The sequence below is a fragment of the Lampris incognitus genome, chromosome 8 (genome assembly GCF_029633865.1).
Source record: "Lampris incognitus isolate fLamInc1 chromosome 8, fLamInc1.hap2, whole genome shotgun sequence".
Taxonomy (NCBI): domain Eukaryota; kingdom Metazoa; phylum Chordata; class Actinopteri; order Lampriformes; family Lampridae; genus Lampris; species Lampris incognitus.
The window spans coordinates 42781192-42799967 of record NC_079218.1 but is presented as its reverse complement, the minus strand read 5'-3'; the positions used below and the strand labels follow the sequence as shown (position 1 = coordinate 42799967).

General features: G+C 43.0%; 1 protein-coding gene across 2 annotated transcripts; it reads left to right on the top strand.

The window, feature by feature from the left end:
- The first annotated feature begins 667 nt into the window (after positions 1 to 667).
- On the top strand, positions 668 to 18518 carry LOC130117071 (serine protease FAM111A-like). Of its 2 annotated transcripts, XM_056285219.1 has the most exons (5): positions 668 to 894; positions 1215 to 1273; positions 9166 to 9272; positions 15067 to 15144; positions 15444 to 18518. In XM_056285219.1, exons 4-5 carry the CDS (start codon positions 15139 to 15141, stop codon positions 17313 to 17315), a joined length of 1878 nt encoding a protein of 625 aa, XP_056141194.1. In that variant the 5' UTR covers positions 668 to 894; positions 1215 to 1273; positions 9166 to 9272; positions 15067 to 15138; the 3' UTR covers positions 17316 to 18518. The 2 variants fall into 2 exon arrangements, with proteins under 2 accessions (XP_056141194.1, XP_056141193.1); XM_056285218.1 differs by lacking the exon at positions 1215 to 1273.
- The last annotated feature ends 258 nt before the right edge of the window (positions 18519 to 18776 follow it).

Here is an 18776-nt window from a genome sequence, read left to right as displayed (position 1 = left end):
TGCGAAAGAAGAAAAACAAAGATATATTAACAAACTACAAGTTTTGGGCACTTGCAAGCCATATACAGCTCCCGCAGCAGTATTCCAGTCTCTGAAAACAGCGAAGTTGTCCTATACTTGACTTTATCACATTAGTATAGCTGTAAAATAACAACGAGGCAAGAGAAGAGCACCGTACGTTTTCAACTCCTTTCTTTTTTATCTCACTTCTTCATCACCCTCAGCACCGTACTACACTCAGCAACAATCATTAGGCTACTGCGCCCTCTGGTGGCGTGGTGGTATTGCAAATGCATGAACCGACTACACAACAGAAGTCCCTGCCAGAGCTCCAATTTGGCGATGTTTACACATCTTGTGGAGAATCCCTCTCCTTACACTGCCGCCGGGATGAAAGCTTACAAAAGTACAGACAGTTATGTGTATTTTCGTTCCGGATGGGACAATTTTGGGAATTGTTTTTCCCGCCAGGTGGGCGTTCGAATATGAATGTGACGTCACGTGAAAACTATCATAGCGAATTAGGGGGAAAACCCGGGAACTACCACAGCCGGGACGGGAACTCGTACCTCCCGCACCGCGGGCGACAACGTTAACCAGCCGACAAAAGGATCCGACCCGTTAGCCAACGTAACGTACATATGTTACACTACCCCCCCCCCCGTTTTCGGGAAGCGCGTCCCCGCGCTTCAGCATATCAACTCCTTCACGCCTCTGGCTGAACGCGCTTCCGATGACATCACGGTCTCACCATCCCACTTGTGACACCAATGTGGCAAAGTAAAGCATACAAACTGATGGGTCATTTCCTGCTTGCTCACTCGCGCCCAGGACTCCAAGGCGACCAGGCTTCAGTCTGTGCAGCACATCGGTGCCTGAGTTTCACCGGTGACGGTGAGTGACTTTTTTATTTATTAATTCAGTTATTTTGGTTGACAGCCTTCGTCCTTCTTGAAACGTGGAAGGCGATAATACCTCACTATGCAGCATGTTAGATCTGTTGAGCTTGAGTTCTAATAATAATAATTTGCAGATACCAACTTATCTCTAAATTTAATGCACATTTTATCCACGTCAAGTCATCACGTTTAATTAACATCACGCTTAACTGAATTCAGTATCGACTTACAAACCTGTTTGTAATCCCCCGCGACGTGTCGGTGATGTTAAGTTTCGTTTCTGTCTCTTCTTATTTGACCGAAAACGAAACGCAGCGGTTAAGGTGGACAGAGTCTTCGCCCTTTTCCGCCTTCGACCGTGAAGTCCTTTGAGGGTAAGCGTACCTTAAATCCCACTGATTAAGTAACGTACCTGGATATAGTTGGATTCATTCATAACTGAATGTTTCTTTACAGGCCCGTAGCCAGAAACATATTTGGGGGGGGGGGTTGGGCAACACTGCCGAAAGCTACCGGTTAATAAAATTCCCACACTGTATACTATCCAACCGTACGGTAAATGTCAACGTATTAATGGCCCATAGATAATCATCAATGCATTAATAAATAAAAGTGGGTCTTACCTTATAAAAGCAGGTCCAATCGTCTTTTTTGTCTGCAAAAGATGTCCAGTACCTCTTCCGGCGTCACCACAATGTCTCTGCTCCGAGAGCAATGTCAGTCCATTAAGCCGTCTTTCCGTCATTGTACTGCGCATTTTGTCCTTGATCTTCCCAGATGGGAAAAACTTCTCTCGACATGGGCACTGGTGACAGGAAGCGTGGTCAAAACGCGGAGAAGCTTGAAGATGCTTGGAAACAACTCACTGTTACAGGCATTTAATGCCTCAATGGCATTTTGTGGAACATAAGTTGCATCTTTCCATTTATCCCGCCAGGTGTCAATTTCTGACTTTACAACTTCCAGATGCGGTGACACTTCATCAGGATACAGGTTGGAGAGCGCTTGAGCTGAGCTGTCGTTCAGCATGCTGACCTTAGATGGCAGTAAGGAGCAGAGGTTGGAGATCACATTTCTGTGTTTGCTGAAGCGTTCCTTCATCTGTGATGAATAAAAGTCAAGCATGACTATGAAAAGCTTTTGCCGGTAGTGATTTTCACAGGCCTTCAATGGATCCTCATCGCAGTCCATGCCTCTTCGTGGTCGAAATTCAACCCCATACTTGGCTGCTTGGGAAGAGGTCTTTTGGAAAATCTGCCTGAACTCCATCTCAGAGTTAGCCCTCATCTCATCTACCGGCTTAATAACAGCATCAGCATCTGAAACGCAACTCACCAAGTCACAGTTTTCCTTCTGAAGGAAGGTGGACAGGTGGTAGGTTTTTGCAAGCATCTTCTCACTCACATTCATGGACAGCATGAATTCTGCATTGTCAATTGAATTAAAGAGCTGAGTGGCTTTGACAGATGTGTCTCCTGTGAAGGTTTCAATGATTTTCTGCAGGCTGGATCGCACAGGGTCTAAAAGCTCGTTGAATGCAAATATTGCGTCGTGGCGTTCGACCCATCTCGTTTCACACAACTTCGTCAGTCGCGTTTTCTTGCAGTCGGGTAAAAGACGCTCCGTCTCGTGTCGCAGACTGGCAGACCGCAAAGCCCAATCATGGAAAAAAGTGCAGATTTCCGAGACAATTCCAAAGCAATTTCGCACCATTTGTACAGTGCAGCACTTGTTTAGGACCAAATTCAAACTGTGGCTGGCACAGTGCACATAAACTGCTTGCTTGTGCTTCTCTTTGATTTTAGCTTGGGCACCATTTAAACGGACACTCATGGCAGATGCGCCGTCGTATCCCTGGCCACGTAAAAACTGTAAATCAACGCCTGCATTTGTCAACTGACTTTCGATTGAATTGGCGATTGCCTCCCCGGTTAACTTCTCGATATCAACAAAGGACAAAAAATCCTCTCTGATGCTATATTGGCTGTCATGCTGGTTCACGTATCTGACACAGACAGAAAGCTGCTCCCGCCCTGAAACATCTTTCATTTCATCTGCCAACACAGCGAAACACTGCGCCGAGTTTGCTTTCTGCACCAGTTTGTTTGTTATCACATCTCCAATTATGCTGATTATTTCATTTTGTACATCAGGACTGCAGTAGCTAGCGTTTGCTGCACATTTACTCAAGTGTTGTAACAGTACTGTGTCGCCAGATGTAGCCCTAAACCTGAGTAAAGCCCCGAAATTTCCGTCATTGTGAGTTGGCTCATTCAATGTCACTGGTCCTGAATCAATATCACCTCTCAGGGCGAGTTCTTGGCGACCGCAAAAAATCAACGTTGCAATGATGCTTTTGAGTTTTTCTCTGTTTTCTTGGACTCGCTTTTTTCTCTCAGAATCGAGCCTCAGTGAAATTGCATCCATTTTATTGTTGAGAACCATTTGGAAATTGTCCGCTTTCAAACATGCATCCTTGTGATATGCCTTTTGTGCGTGGTCTTTGAACGTCTCTAAAGCATGTTTCCAGTCTGAGAAGTGGACATTAATTAGCTTGCCAGCTTTTCTGTGCCCTCCCTTGCCCACATGCTCGACTGCAAATGCAACAGTGTTTACAAAAACAACCGTCGGACCTTGTTGAGTATCCTAGCCAGCTAAACTGGTCTATCCAATGACGTTGGAAACGTAGTTTACCTCCTAGTTTTGTAGGGAATGTTTGTCCGATATTGGCCGTCCAGTCCAGTGAGTATATTTCTCTTCTCTGTTCGTCTGATATTTTCCCACCAATATAATCCACAAAGTCGTGTGAAAACGTTTCCGAGGAAGAGGACGGCGGGCCGGGTCTGCTAACTCTGGCTCCGTTTCCGAGGAGGAGGGCAGTGGGTCTGCTAACACTTGCTCCGGGAAATCGGTAACGTTAGTGACCAGATCATCTGGAATGTTCTTGTTTTTCTTTTTTGAGTCGGGACACATTGAAACAAAAAAATCACTGATTTTACGAATATTAACTTTACTGCTCTTGCCTGATTTACAAGTAGCTTTCGGCGGCTCCATTGCTTTTGAAAAGCAAACTATAGATCGACCATTTAGCTAGCATAGCCAGTGGCAGGTTGCTTAGCTGACTCGTCAGACCCCTGAGCCAATCAAAAGCCTGTGATTTTATTTGTTTTACGAAACAGACCAATAAGATACATCATGTTTGGAAACAAATTAACTGACAGGTTTAACGCCTGTCAGTCACGATAGATGCAGCGTATGAGTAGGCTAGAGGGGCGGTGACAAATAATCAAAACGATAACTAAATAATTATTGGTGCCATTTCAGACTGGCCGTGGGGTTTCGGGGGGGGGGGGGTTCAGACACGAAAACCACCTACCTGGCTACGTGCCTGTTTCTTTATAGTCAAGGTTTCCCCTTTACTGGAAAGCTGTTCAGCTGCTCTGAGAAATGACGGGAATTTGAGCACGCGCCCCGAAATGTTCAGATTTAAGATTCAGAAGTAGTTTCTTCGTGTATTCTGGTGCGTGCTCAATAATCCAGGTAAGAAAATCCATAAAGGTTGAATCGCTTCATCTGGATACTGCGTTTGTTGACATGTGTGGGCTGTGTAATGAATGAAAGGTCACGTGTTTAACTTGACCTACTCACGGGTGTACGTGCAGTGCGTGTGACGTATACAGGAAGTTGGAGACGGGCATGTTATGAAGGTTGCATGTCGGATGAACGCTAGTAAAAGCTACACAGTTAAGAACCTACGAAGTCGGCTCGTTCTTGAATTGTTCTTATGTCAGTAAGACAAGGCGTCTACGGACATTACATGGTGTCAGAATAGTCTGTGTATCTGAACACGAGCGGTCATGCCGAAGTTTAATCCGCCGAGTGAATTCAAGTTTGACTGCCCCGTTGAATGGCCGGAGTGGAGACAACGGTTTTCGCGCTTCAGGCTCGCGACAAAGCTGGATAAAGACGACGGGGAGATTCAAGTGAGTTCGCTGATTTATGCAATGGGCAGCGAGGCTGAAAAGATATTCAGCTCGTTTGACTTCGCGGCGGAGGGTGATAAAGTGGACTATGATATCGTACTGAAAAAGTTCGACGACTACTTTATTCCCCGCCGTAACATCATACATGAGAGGGCGTGCTTCTATCAACGTAGCCAGCAGCCAGGAGAGACAGCGGAGATGTACATCCGGACATTGTATGAGCTGTCTGAACACTGTGAGTTTGGGGACAAGAGGGATGAACATATCAGAGATCGTCTGGTAGTGGGCATAAAAGACAAAGTGCTCTCCCGTCAGTTCCAGCTCACAGCGGACCTTACTCTGGTGAAAGTCATTGAACAAGTGCGCCAGGCGGAGGCAATAACAAAGCAGCTCAGCCTCCAAGCTAACCAACCAGAGGCCCAGCTGGCTAACGTCAATGTTGTCCGATGGCGGGACGAACGCCAAAACAAAAAGGGCGGACAGCGTCATGGTTGCAGCAGACCTGCAACCAACAAAGTAGATGAATGCGGGAGGTGCGGCAAGACGCAGCACACCGATGAGCGGAAGTGTCCTGCAACGAACAGTAAGTGCAACAAGTGTCATAAAAAGGGACATTGGGAGCGTGTATGTCACTCTAAAGCGGTGAGAGAAGTCACTGAAGAGGTTAAACAGCTGTACTTTCTGGGAGAAGTTGGCAAAGAGAGCAGTCAGGAAGATTGGACTGTTAGTTTAACAATAAGTGATGTACCAATAACCTTTAAAATTGACACGGGGGCTGACGCTACTGTTATCAACCAAGGGACATTTAAAAAGCTGAAGCCAAACATAAAACTGGGACCTCCTGACACATGCTTCATAAGCCCAGGTGGAAACATCAGCTGCATAGGACAGTTTCAAGCCACAACCAACTACAAGGAGAAACAATACTCCTTTCCAGTGTATGTGATCAAGGGGAGAGGAAGCTGTCTGCTGAGTCGTCCAGAGGCAGTGGAGATGGGTCTAGTGAAGCGGATGAATGAGGTCAGTGGAGTTTTCGGTTCAAGTGGACTGCTGAAAACAGACCCAGTGAAAATAGCTCTGGTGGAGGGTGCCCAGCCATACGCGGTGCATACAGCCAGACGGATACCGCTGCCACTTGTACCACTGGTTAAGAAAGAACTGCAGCGCATGGAAAATGAGGGCATTATTGAAAAAGTGACTCAGCCCACAGAATGGTGCGCCGCTATGGTGCCGGTGCTGAAACCGAACAAGAAAGAGGTTCGCTGCTGCGCTGACCTCAGGAGGCTGAATCGAGCGGTGAAACGTTAGAAATACGTGCTGCCCACTATGGAGGAAATAATGCCAAGGCTCGCAGGGTCAAAGTTCTTCACAACGTTGGATGCAGCAAGTGGGTTTTACCAGATCCCCTTGCATGAAGACAGCAGGGGGCTCACCACTTTCATCACCCCATTTGGGAGGTATGCTTTCTGCCGCCTTCCATTTGGTATAACGAGTGCTCCAGAGATTTTCCAGAGAAAGATGGCGGAAACTCTGACCGGGCTAGAGGGCACAGAGGTGTACATGGATGACATCCTTATACATGGAGAGACTGAGGAAATCCATGACCGGTGCCTAGCAGAGGCGCTGGGGGTCATTGAAACAGCAGGTCTCAAACTGAACCAAGTGAAATGCAAGTTCAAACAGAAACAAGTCCGCTTCCTTGGTCATATCATCAACGAGGCAGGCATCAGACCTGACCCGGACAAAGTGGCCGGAATAGAGAACTTTCCTCAGCCCCAGAACGTGACGGAACTCAAGAGGTTCCTCGGGATGGTGAACTATTTGGCAAAATACGTCCCAGAGCTGTCCACTGTAGGTCAGCCGCTTTATGGACTGCTTAAAGCAACGACAGAGTGGCTGTGGGGACCTGCACAGAACACAGCATTCCAAGACCTTAAAGCAGCACTCGCCACCGCCCCGGTACTCACCTTTTATGACGTCACTAAGGCTACGGTGGTGTCAGCAGATGCCAGCAGCTACGGGCTGGGAGGCGTTCTGCTCCAGCAGCACGGGGAACACTGGAAGCCCGTGGCCTACTGCTCCCGACAGCTGAGTGACGCAGAGACAAGGTACGCACAGATCGAGAAAGAGTGCTTAGCCAGCGTCTGGGCATGTGAAAGGTTCGAGAAGTACTTGTTTGGGCTTGACAATTTCAGACTTGTCACCGATCATAAACCACTAGTGCCCCTCATGAACAGCAAAGACTTGGATAATGTGCCCATTAGGTGCCAGAGACTGTTAATGAGGCTGATGCGTTTCAATGCAGTGGCTGAATACGCACCAGGCAAAACTTTAGCTGTGGCTGATGCACTCTCCAGAGGCCCAGAGCAGTGCTACGGAGATGGTGCTTCTCATGATGATGTTGCAGCGCACATTGATGCCATCGTGTGCCAGGTGCCTGCCACACCTCAAAGGATGCAGGAGATAAAACAGAGCACGGATGGGGATCTGCAGCTTCAGACAGTGTTGGGCTTCATCAGACACGGCTGGCCTGAGTATGTCGATAAAGTGCCGGAGACAGTCAGAGACTTTTATCAGGTGAGAGGGGAGTTATCTGAGGTAGATGGTTTAGTCATCAGAGGCAGTCGTATCGTCATTCCCACAGAGATGAGGGAGGTGATCTTAGACAGAATACACGACGGGCACCAGGGGATAGTTAAGTGCAGAGAGAGAGCTAGCCAGTCAGTGTGGTGGCCCAAAATGACAGAGCACATTACAACAAAGATACAGCAATGTCAATTCTGCAGAGAACACAAGAACACACAGAGAAAAGAGCCTTTAATGTCAAGTGAGCTCCCATCCAGACCATGGCAGAAAGTTGGCATAGACCTGTGTGAGTACAAAAAGCAAAACTACTTGATAGTGTCTGACTATTATTCCAGGTTTTTGGAGATCCTAAATCTACCAACAACTACTAGCAGTCAGGTTGTAGCTAGGCTGAAGGCTACATTTGCACGTTTTGGTATCCCTGAAATTGTAGTTAGCGATAATGGGCCACAGCTAGTTTCAGAAGAGATGAAGAGGTTCAGTGAGGATTATGATTTCATCCATGTGACTTCAAGCCCACACTACCCCCAGAGTAATGGACAGGCAGAGAGGGCTGTTCAGATAGCCAAAAGCATATTAAGGCAGAAAGACCCTCTCCTCGCCCTGTTGACATACAGAGCTACACCCTCTTCTTCCACTGGAGCCAGTCCAGCGGAATTGCTCATGGGTAGGAGACTCAGAACCACCTTACCCACATTGCAGCATAACCTGAAACCGGCCTGGCCTAAAGAGGAACTGATCAAAACCGCTGACGCCGCAGCCAAATCGAGGCAGGCTTTCTACTACAACCGCAGGAACGGCGTGCGGACACTGCGCCCACTGAACTCAGGTGACGCAGTACTCACCAAACCTGATGGACAGAAAACATGGACAATGCCAGCAGTAGTTCACAGTCAGAGCTCCACTCCCAGATCCTACATAGTGGAGACAGCTCAAGGTGAACATTACAGAAGGAACAGGCGCCACCTGTTGGCCACACCCAAAACACTCACCTTTGTCAGCAGGGATCCTGACCATGTCACTCCAGGGGAGAATGGAAACACGGATGAGTCCCGAGCAGCAGAAATGCCAACTTCCACACCATATGTTACTCGCTCTGGCAGGGTGAGCAAGCCAGCAATCCGGCTGGATTTGTGAGGCGTATGGACTTGTGTATTGTGGGGGATTTTTTTATTTTTTTTGTGAAAAGGGGGGTGATATACAGGTTAGAAAATCATCTTAGAGGGGGAGATGTAATGAATGAAAGGTCACGTGTTTAACTTGACCTACTCACGGGTGTACGTGCAGTGCGTGTGACGTATACAGGAAGTTGGAGACGGGCATGTTATGAAGGTTGCATGTCGGATGAACGCTAGTAAAAGCTACACAGTTAAGAACCTACGAAGTCGGCTCGTTCTTGAATTGTTCTTATGTCAGTAAGACAAGGCGTCTACGGACATTACAGGCTGTCTGTGAGTGATGAAACTCGTATCTGTCAGTAAACGTTGTATCCGGATGAACTGATTCAACCTTGTTCGAGGGTCTTCATGTGTTTTACTAATTATGTGTCCGCCAAGAATAAGGCACTCCGGTGCTCTCCTTGACAATGACTTTTTATTCGCAGTCTTTACAAATACATAATCACAGTGTAACCTGGTATTTGATATAAATTAGGAAAAAAAACACGAGCATTTTCTCTCCTCTTTTTTTCACCATAGACGAGATACGTCGGCTGCTTTAGCACAACTGAACACCAGCCGTGAGCGTCACCCTGAAGATGGACGACATTAAAGTGAGACGTGAAGCGGGGGAATAGTCTGCCAAGGTGAGGCATCTGTAGTGTTTTGGTTTTTTTCCACTTTTTATCAATCAAAATAAGTACGATTCAATTAATACAATGCACGATGAACAGATGTACAATAATACAATGAACAGCAGGATACAAAGAAAACAAAGCATACTCCAAAAGGAAAAAGAAAACAAAAAGCAAAAGGTTGTGTAAAATGAAATAGTATTAACAGGGGGGCTCTGTACAGTATTGTAACGTGCATGGATAAGAAGACACGCTGGCCGCTGGCTCGCGGGTCTGACCCTTTAGTCGAGCGGTTAGCGATCGGTGCGGGTAATACGGGTTCGCGTCCCGGCCGCGGCAGTTCCTGTGGTTGAATTGTCCCCCGAATTCGCTACAGTATTTTCAGGGAGACAAAATAGTTTCACAGATGTTTCTAGTTTTGATGGCTTTATTGTGTTTACTAAATTTGAGAGTATCTAAACATTGGTCAAAAATGGCTTTGAAGATAAAGAAGTTGGGTTTACGGGCAGAAATTTTGCTGGTATGGATATGATATTTACCAAACAGAAGAAGATTAATCATATGTAAAAATTGGACATTATCAAGGTCATTTTTAGTTACTCCGAATAAGACATGCTCCATTTTCACATTGAAGTTAGTGATTTTCCCATGTATAAAGTTATTAACATCAGTCCAGAAGACACCGCTATATGTACATTCCCAGAAAAGATGAGTTAAGGATTCATCCTCATTTCTACAAAAGCTACAGCTAACATCAATATCATTCCTATATCTAGAAAGGTAGGTCTTAACAGGGTAGCAACGGTGCATTATTTTGAATGACACTTCCTTAACTTTGTTAGTTAACAAGTTTTTTTTTTTTTTTTTAGAGAAGCCATGGACATTTCCACTGAATGTTGTCAAATATGTTATTCCAAAAGAAAACAGCAGAGGGAGTAGTAACTGTTTCCCCTAAGAATAATATTCCTTGTGCGCTGGTTAGTAGCTTTGACACCTAGTAAAGGACATTCAGCATCAATATAAATGTTAACAGGGTCTAAGGAAGGAATCACACAAACATCTCCTTTGGGCGCAGATGATAATAACATTTTGGCTCCAGGTTGAGGGTGGAAATTCCAGATTGAGGTTGGATTCTTGAGATGGGCTTTGATCCAGTTTATGTTAAAGGTCACATTTAAAGTAGAGAAAGCTAATGCATTGATACCACCAGAGCATGGTTTATTCAACAACACACTCTTTTTTTTATTAGGTGAGGTTTCTTCTTCCAAATAAAATTAAATAAAAGTTTGTCTATTTTACTACAGTAATCCTTGGGTACATCCATTGCTTGGGCATTATAAATAAGTCTAGATAAACCCTCTACCTTTGTTAGCAAAGACCTTCCAGATATTGATAAATCCCTCTGAAGCCAGAAATTGAATCTCTGCTCTATTGTTTTGATCAAAGGATTAAAATTTTCTAGTGCTCTGAGGTTCTGGTCTCTCTTTATGATTAAACCTAGATATTTGACTGTGTTTTTCACCGGTATGTTTTGTATTCTTTCATCATCACATGTCGTAGTTCACATTTTGTTATGTTTAACAAGAGACCATAAACTTTGGAGAAGACGTTAATTGCATCAATAGATTTTTTAATTTGGACCTTATTTTTTAAGAATAATGTTGTGTCATCAGCTAATTGGCTAATGAGGATAGATTTATCAGCAATGGCTATACCCGTGACACCACTGTTTTTAATGTGAATCGAGAGAATTTGCATAGCAAGTAAAAAGAGATATGGTGAAACCGGACAACCCTGATGAAGACCTCTATTAATGCTAAATCTTTTAGAAGTGCCATGTGATAATTAAATGGAACAATTGCTATTCTTATAGAGGGTTCTAATCACATTTGAAAATATACTAGCATCTGTAGTGTGTTTTCTTAACTGTTGCAGCTGTTATCTCACTCACCTTTGTCCATATACTAACTAATCTGTTGCAGTTTGCGATGTTAAACATTAAACATGAGCTCTGCTTCTATGTCCCTTCAGTCTCCCAACATGTTACGTGGACTGATGGGGTGTTATCACATTGAAAGAGCAGTTTTGCACAAAGTTTAGCCTAATCCATTTTTGTTTCATGTGAGATGCTATTTGTTGGTGCTGGGCAAAATGAATGAACCAATCATGTTTGAGCCAATCATTTTCCACTTCAGTATAAATTGGGCCTCAAGGGGTGCATACTGAATGATCTACTCATATATTTTCGTAATGTGTGTGTGTGTGTGGTGTTAGTGTGTGTGTGTGTGTGTGTGTTAGTGTAGATAGCGGGACCGAAAACTAAAGCATTTATGATCCTAATTCTTTTTGTAGGTGGTAGGTATTGTCTCAGAGAGTAAGGGGAAAATCCCAGAAAATTAAAATTATGCATAATTATGCATAAATATGCAAAATATGCATTTTTCTAAAAATGGCTAAAAACCACTTTTCTCGGCATTTCAGCTGATTCTGAGCATCTTTGATTTTTTCACCTACAGTGCATCCAGAAAGTATTCACACCCCTTCACTTTCCCCACATTTTGTTATGTTACAGCCTTATTCCAAAATGGATTAAATTCCTTGTTTTCCTCATCAATCTAAACACAATACCCCATAATGACAAAGTGAAAAAGGTTTTGTAGAAATTTTTGCAAATTTATTAAAAATAAAAAACTGAAATATTGCATGTACATAAGTATTCACACCCTATGCTATGACACTCAAAATTGAGCTCAGGTTCATCCTGTTTCCACTGACCATCCTTGAGATGCTTCTACATCTTGATTGGAGTCCACCTGTAGTAAATTCAATTGATTGGACATGATTTGGAAAGGCACACACCTGTCTATATAAGGTCCCACTGTTGACAGTGCATGTCAGAGCACAAACCAAGCCATGAAGTCAAAGGAATTGTCTGTGGACCTCCGAGACAGGATTGTATCGAGGCACAGATCTGGGGAAGGGTACAAAACATTTTCTACAGCTTTGAAGGTCCCGAAGAGCACAGTGGTCTCCATCATTCGTAAATGGAAGAAGTTTGGATCTACCAGGACTCTTCCTAGACCTGGCCGCCCAGCCAAACTGAACAATCGGGGGAGAAGGGCCTTGGTCAGGGAGGTGACCAAGAACCCGGTGGTCACTCTGACAGAGCTCCAGCATTCCTCTGTGGAGATGGGAGAACCTTCCAGAAGGACAACCATCTCTGCAGCACTCCACCAATCAGGCCTTTATGGTAGAGTGGCCAGACGGAAGCCTCTGCTCAGTAAAAGGCACATGACAGCCCGCTTGAATTTTGCCAGAAAGCACCAAAAGGACTCTCAAACCATGAGAAACAAAATTCTCTGGTGTGATGAAACCAAGATTGAACTCTTTGGCCTGAATGCCAAACGTCACGTCTGGAGGAAACCAGGCACCTCTCATCACCTTGCTAATACCATCCCTACAGTGAAGCATGGTGGTGGCAGCATCATGCTGTGGGGATGTTTTTCAGCGGCAGGAACTGGGAGACTAGTCAAGATCGAGGTAAAGATGAATGGAGCAAAGTACAGAGAGATCCTTGATGAAAACCTGCTCCAGAGCGCTCAGGACCTCAGACTGGGGCCAAGGTTTACCTTTCAACACGACAATGACCCTAAGCATACAGCCAAGACAACAAAGGAGTGACTTCGGGACAAGTCTGTGAATGTCCTTGAGTGGCCCAGCCAGAGCCCAGACTTGAACCCCGTTGAACATCTCTGGAAAGAGCTGAAAATAGCTGTGCAGCGACGCTCCCCATCTAACCTTACAGAGCTCGAAAGGATCTGCAGAGAAGAATGGGAGAAATACCCCAAATATAGGTGTGCCAAGCTTGTAGCTTCATACCCAAGAAGACTTGAGGCTGTAATCACTGCCAAGGGTGCCTCAACCAAGTACTGAGTAAAGGGTGTGAATACTTATGTACATGCAATATTTCAGTTTTTTATTTTTAATAAATTTGCAAAAATTTCTACGAAACCTTTTTCGCTTTGTCATTATGGGGTATTGTGTGTAGATTAGGCTGTAACATAACAACATGTGGGGAAAGTGAAGGGGTGTGAATACTTTCCGGATGCACTGTATATAAAAAAAAATTTCTGGGACTTAGAAATGTTTTGGCATTATGCAAAATACATGCATTTTTGCAAAAATGCACTTATGATCCTAATTTTTTTTGGAGGTGGTAGGTATTGTTCCAGAGAGGACCAGAAAAATAGCAGAAAATTAAAATAATTATAATAATTGTGCATAATTATGCATTTTCTAAAAATGGCTAAAAACCACTTTTCTCGGCATTTCAGATGATTCTGAGCATTTGGGGGGAGGGAGTTGGAGTGGGGGGGTAAACCACTTTTCTCGGCATTTCAGATGATTCTGATTATTTGGGGGGAGGGAGTTGGAGTGGGGGGGGGGTTTCGGGGCAGGGGGAAGGCGGTTAGCTGGCAGGATGAAGAGGAGGGAGATTTAGATGGGTGGATAACCAAACCGCTACATTGTAGCGGGGTTCTTCTAGTCTACTCATATATTTTCGTAATGTGTGTGTGTGTGTGTGTGGCGTTAGTGTGTGTGTGTTAGTTAGTGTAGAAAGCAGGACCGAAAACTAAAGCACTTATGATCCTAATTCTTTTTGGAGGTGGTAGGTATTGTCTCAGAGAGGAAGAGAAAAATCCCAGAAAATTAAAAGTATGCATAATTATGCATAAATATGCAAAATATGCATTTTTCTAAAAATGGCTAAAAACCACTTTTCTCGGCATTTCAGATGATTCTGAGCATCTGGTTTTTTTCACCTATATAAGATTTTTTTTCTGGGACAAATGTTTTGGAATTATGCAAAACACATGCATTTTTGCAAAAATGCACTTATCCTTTTTTTTGGGAGGTGGTAGGTATTGTTCCAGAGAGGACCAGAAAAATAGCAGAAAATTTAAATAATTATGCATAATTATGCAAAATATGCATTTTTCTAAAAATGGCTAAAAACCACTTTTCTCGGCATTTCAGATGATTCTGAGCATTTGGGGGGAGGGAGTTGGAGTGGTTTTAGGGGCAGGGGGAAGGCGGTTAGCTGGCAGGATGAAGAGGAAGGAGATTTAGATGGGTGGATAACCAAACCGCTACATTGCAGAGGGGTTCTTCTAGTAATAAAATATAGTGAAACAGTAAAACTTACATAGGCCTACTGAATGGACTGACTTGACTTGTACTGCTGCATTCTGCGATACGACGAAGCTTAAATGTGTGAAACAGCAGTCAACAAGTCATATCTAAAGTTGACAACATGTTTGGCAAACAGAATATGCTAATGCCTTTCAGACGTTTACCTGTAAAATACTATTTCTACACCAGCCTAGTAATTTGGTCTACAATTGTGCTTGTTTGACTGGCACATTATTGAAAAAATATAATTTTAGATAAATTAAAGGGCAATACTTTTGAAAGAGATTTCTTCAATCACTTTGACTTTATTAGTTTACAAAATGGTTAAAATGTAAATAATGTCTTTAATATTGTAAAGCATACAATGTTCTGATACATAGTTACTGCAGTATAGTATTTTAGTTACCTTCAGTAAATATCCAGTCTGCCAATTTAACATTGATCAGACATATATGAGCCCTCTACTGGACCATTTAATCCACCACAGTGGAAACTCAAAATAAATAAAGCCGCATACGTTTGATTCAGTAAGGTGTGCACCTTACTGGTTAAAAAAGCTATTGAGAGGTGAAAATTAAATACGTTGTCAGGCATCATTTATTTTCTATTACAGATTTCTTCTCACAACAACAAGACCGACGACCCACAAGCCGAGTTCAGTCAAGCTCTGCATTCAAAATCTGGCATGAAGGTTTGTTGTCCTTTCAGATATTTTAGTACTTTTTCTATAACTAGGATTGTTTGTCATTTTTTAATCAATGTTATTTAATCAGTTGTTCCTTTTAGAAGAGCCCAATCATTGTTACTGCTTTTCACTGTCTTTCGAATGTCTGCCAATGTTTGTTTTCATTTGAATTTTGCCTTGGTTTTTCTCAAGTGGATGGAAATGGTATAGGTTCTAGTACAGTTTTTCTATTAAGGAGATGTAATAACATGTGGTGTACTATACAGTTAGTTAATTATTTGTACTTTATTCTTTCCCATACTCAGGAACAGAAGCCACATAAAACACATTCCTTTAAATTGAAAGTAAATGGTGCGGCTGACTACCTGGTTACCTGCAATAAAGCACAGACTGTCCTGAGCGCACTAGAGACAAACCAGATATTTGCAGAGATGGCTAAAAGGAACCAAAAGAAAGAGCTCGTTATTATAAGAGGCAGAAGAGCTATCAGCACACACTTCCCATGCCATCTTATTGGGGAGGAAGATCTCCTGAAGTTTGAGTACATCAATGCTGCAGTACATGGACAGGATCCAGTTAGTAAAGCCAAACGGAAATGGGGGAAAACACCACCTGATGAAACAGTAACAGTCAATGTAACAACAAAAGGAGATAAAGGTATAATACACAAGGTCATGAATAACTTGAGTCTAAAAAGCAAAGTTGACAAAGTTTGCGTGTATGGATACAAAGGGCATACGATTAAAAATGTTCTGAAAATTGATGGCCGTTTTAAAAGTAGCACTTTGAAAAAAGACTGCATCCTGTCAGACCTAGACACTTCAGAGAACATCGAAATGTCCACACTTGTTGATGTCCTTGATGGTAGGAATTTCAGGGTCGTATTACGTGGGGAATTTGCCGTTGCAGACAGTCAGTCTAGTCTGGAGGAAGAGACCACACCATGTGAGCCTCCTGGATCTCCCTCTGATGGTAACAAAGATTCTCCAAAAGCGTCCACCTCAAGTGAGATGCGAAATACAGACAGGCCAGAGGAGAAAGCAAAAGCAGATGCTAGTACCTCTCAGGCTCGGCTGTCTTATCTCAAAATACCAGGTTCTGAAAACTTGCTAAATTTACTGCGTGCACAGTATAATGATTTGGTTGAACACATGAAAAGTCGAGGGATCACTGGGTCTTCAGTTATCCAAACACTCCGTAAAGACTTTGGAAAGAATGTGGAGACTTGCCTTTACATGAAAACAGTCAAGAAACTGTCGAAGCGAAGTGACTCTGTTTGTCAGTTGAGAGTAAATGACCGTCCAATTGGGAGTGGTTTTCTCCTGTTTGAGAGGTACATTATAACAAATGGCCACGTCATTGCCAAGTATTGCGACCAAAGTAGCTTGGAGCTGCGTAAAGAGATTACCGTCACCTTCTCTTTTGAAAGTCTGGCCGAGAACTACGAGGCAGAGCCAGTGGGAAAGGTTGTTGCCTTTCAAGAATTTACTGATGTTTCAGGCTACCGCCGTGATTGGGCTTTGTTGGAGCTTGACCATGAACAGAAAGAGCGTTTGGGATTGTTAAAACACTTTGATTATATTCCTCCATCAGGGGGTATCTGTATCATTGGGTACCCCGGGGAAGGAGTAAAAAAGATGGACCCATGCTATGTTGTTCCATGTGATCCCCGAGCTGATGTTGTAAAGAACAACTTTTCGGAGCAATGCATGACAGTTTTAACTGGCAAATTCCTTGTAGAGCTTAGCAAGTTAAAGGATAATAAGAAGCTTTTGGTTTATGAAACATGTTTTTATGACGGGACATCGGGCTCACCTGTTTTTGACAAGGACGGCAATGTCGTTGCAATGCATTCAGGAGGTTGGTACTTAAATAAAAAAAACACCACTAGCTTCATTGAATATGCCTATCCTTTCTCTCTGATCATTGAACAAATCGTTTTCCAATTACTGGAAACAAGTAATTATGATGTGCTGAAGAAATTCCTCTGTTGCTTTCCTCAAAATTCTCCACAATCGGAGAGAATGGGAAAGAATTTGAGGCACATGGTGCAGGGCAGGAATCTCACAAACTTAAAGGATGTTGATAATCCAATGATCAGAAAGGATAAGATTTTGCAGCAGTTCGTTCAATTCATCTGTCAACCAGAGGAAGCTACATCCACGGATATTGAGTAGATGTGCCCACTGAGAGTCTCAGTTTACCATGACAGTGAGCTGCAACAGATAAAGATATGTTGCTGATGAAGAGTTAAACGCTTTAATTACTGTGTGACTGATTACATTCAGTTTTTCATATCCAGGCAACTCCCAAATGACTGTGGACCAAATTATGATGCAGAGAATTAAAATGTGCACTCTCTACTCTCTCTCTCTATATATAGACATATATTTCTATATATTTTTATTCATAATGTTTTAGCATGAACGCTTTTGTAGTGGTGGTAACCTTGACATGTTTAAAGGTTTTAATAATTCACTATGAAAGTCGACTATTTTTACACCCTGTATGAAACTACCCAAACCACTAGTGATGCAGGGGGCAGGATTCTTTTTGTTTAGTTTTGTTTTTTTGGCATTTTCTGTTTTTATTTTACCAATGACAGCAGAGAGAGACAGGAAAGGCAGGAAAACAGTTTTACATACAGGTATGTGTGGGTTACTTATAGTATATAATTTTAACTTTGTGTTATTTAGTTGTGCTCTTGAATTAGCAACAAGTTGAACGGTGGTTGACATGGGTTGATAGCAAAGTTGGAATGGTGATAAAAGCTTTCTGTATATCGGAGTCTGCCATCTCTAAGCCAGTTTGTGTACTTTGAGTGTTTTGATTCATTTCATTTTTTTCCATCTTTTACATTTTGAATTGTTATTGCTTATTTTCACACTGGGGGAACAGGAATTTAGCAGTGCAACTGTATTCAATGTCCAGCTAGCAAAGGAATATGAGCTTCTTTTAGTTTTTGCTTTGTTATCAGCAGCGAGAGATGGTAATCAAGATTTTGTATTTTGTATTTTGATTACTGTAATAAACTGTCAATACCAAACACATTTTGGCCTGGGCATTGAACTTCTCTCTTTGCCTGTATATCTTCTGCGTTGACATAACAACCTGCTCCAGTGGTGCATCGAGTTTTATTGCCACTAATAACAGATAATGTAAAACTCATTTATGAATCGAGTCGAGCACCCTAAATCCCTTAGCTCCCTCGTGTATATTTGAAGAATCGCTTTCAATTGTCTTTTGTTGATTTTTTTTTTTCAGTTATTTTTGCCACTAAAGTCCTGCTGGGTGCTTTTTTTGGGGTTTCTGTGGAGTGGTTAAGTCAAACATCAATAACACGAATGGATGAAATGAATATAAATAAATTGAATAAATGTCGTGAGAGAATAAAAAGGAATCTGCTTAATAGGGACATCTAGGCAAACAAAAGTCAAGTCAATTTTATTTGTGTAGCCCAGTTTCACAAATTACAAATTTGCCTCAAGGGGCTTTACAGCAGCACAACATCCTGTCCTTAGACATTGAAAGGCAATAACAGAATTATAATGGGATTATAAAATATATGAAGAATATGATGAGGAGGATGCCAAGCAGTGTCCAGATGCCACCAGAACAGCCCAGGACCTGAGCCACAC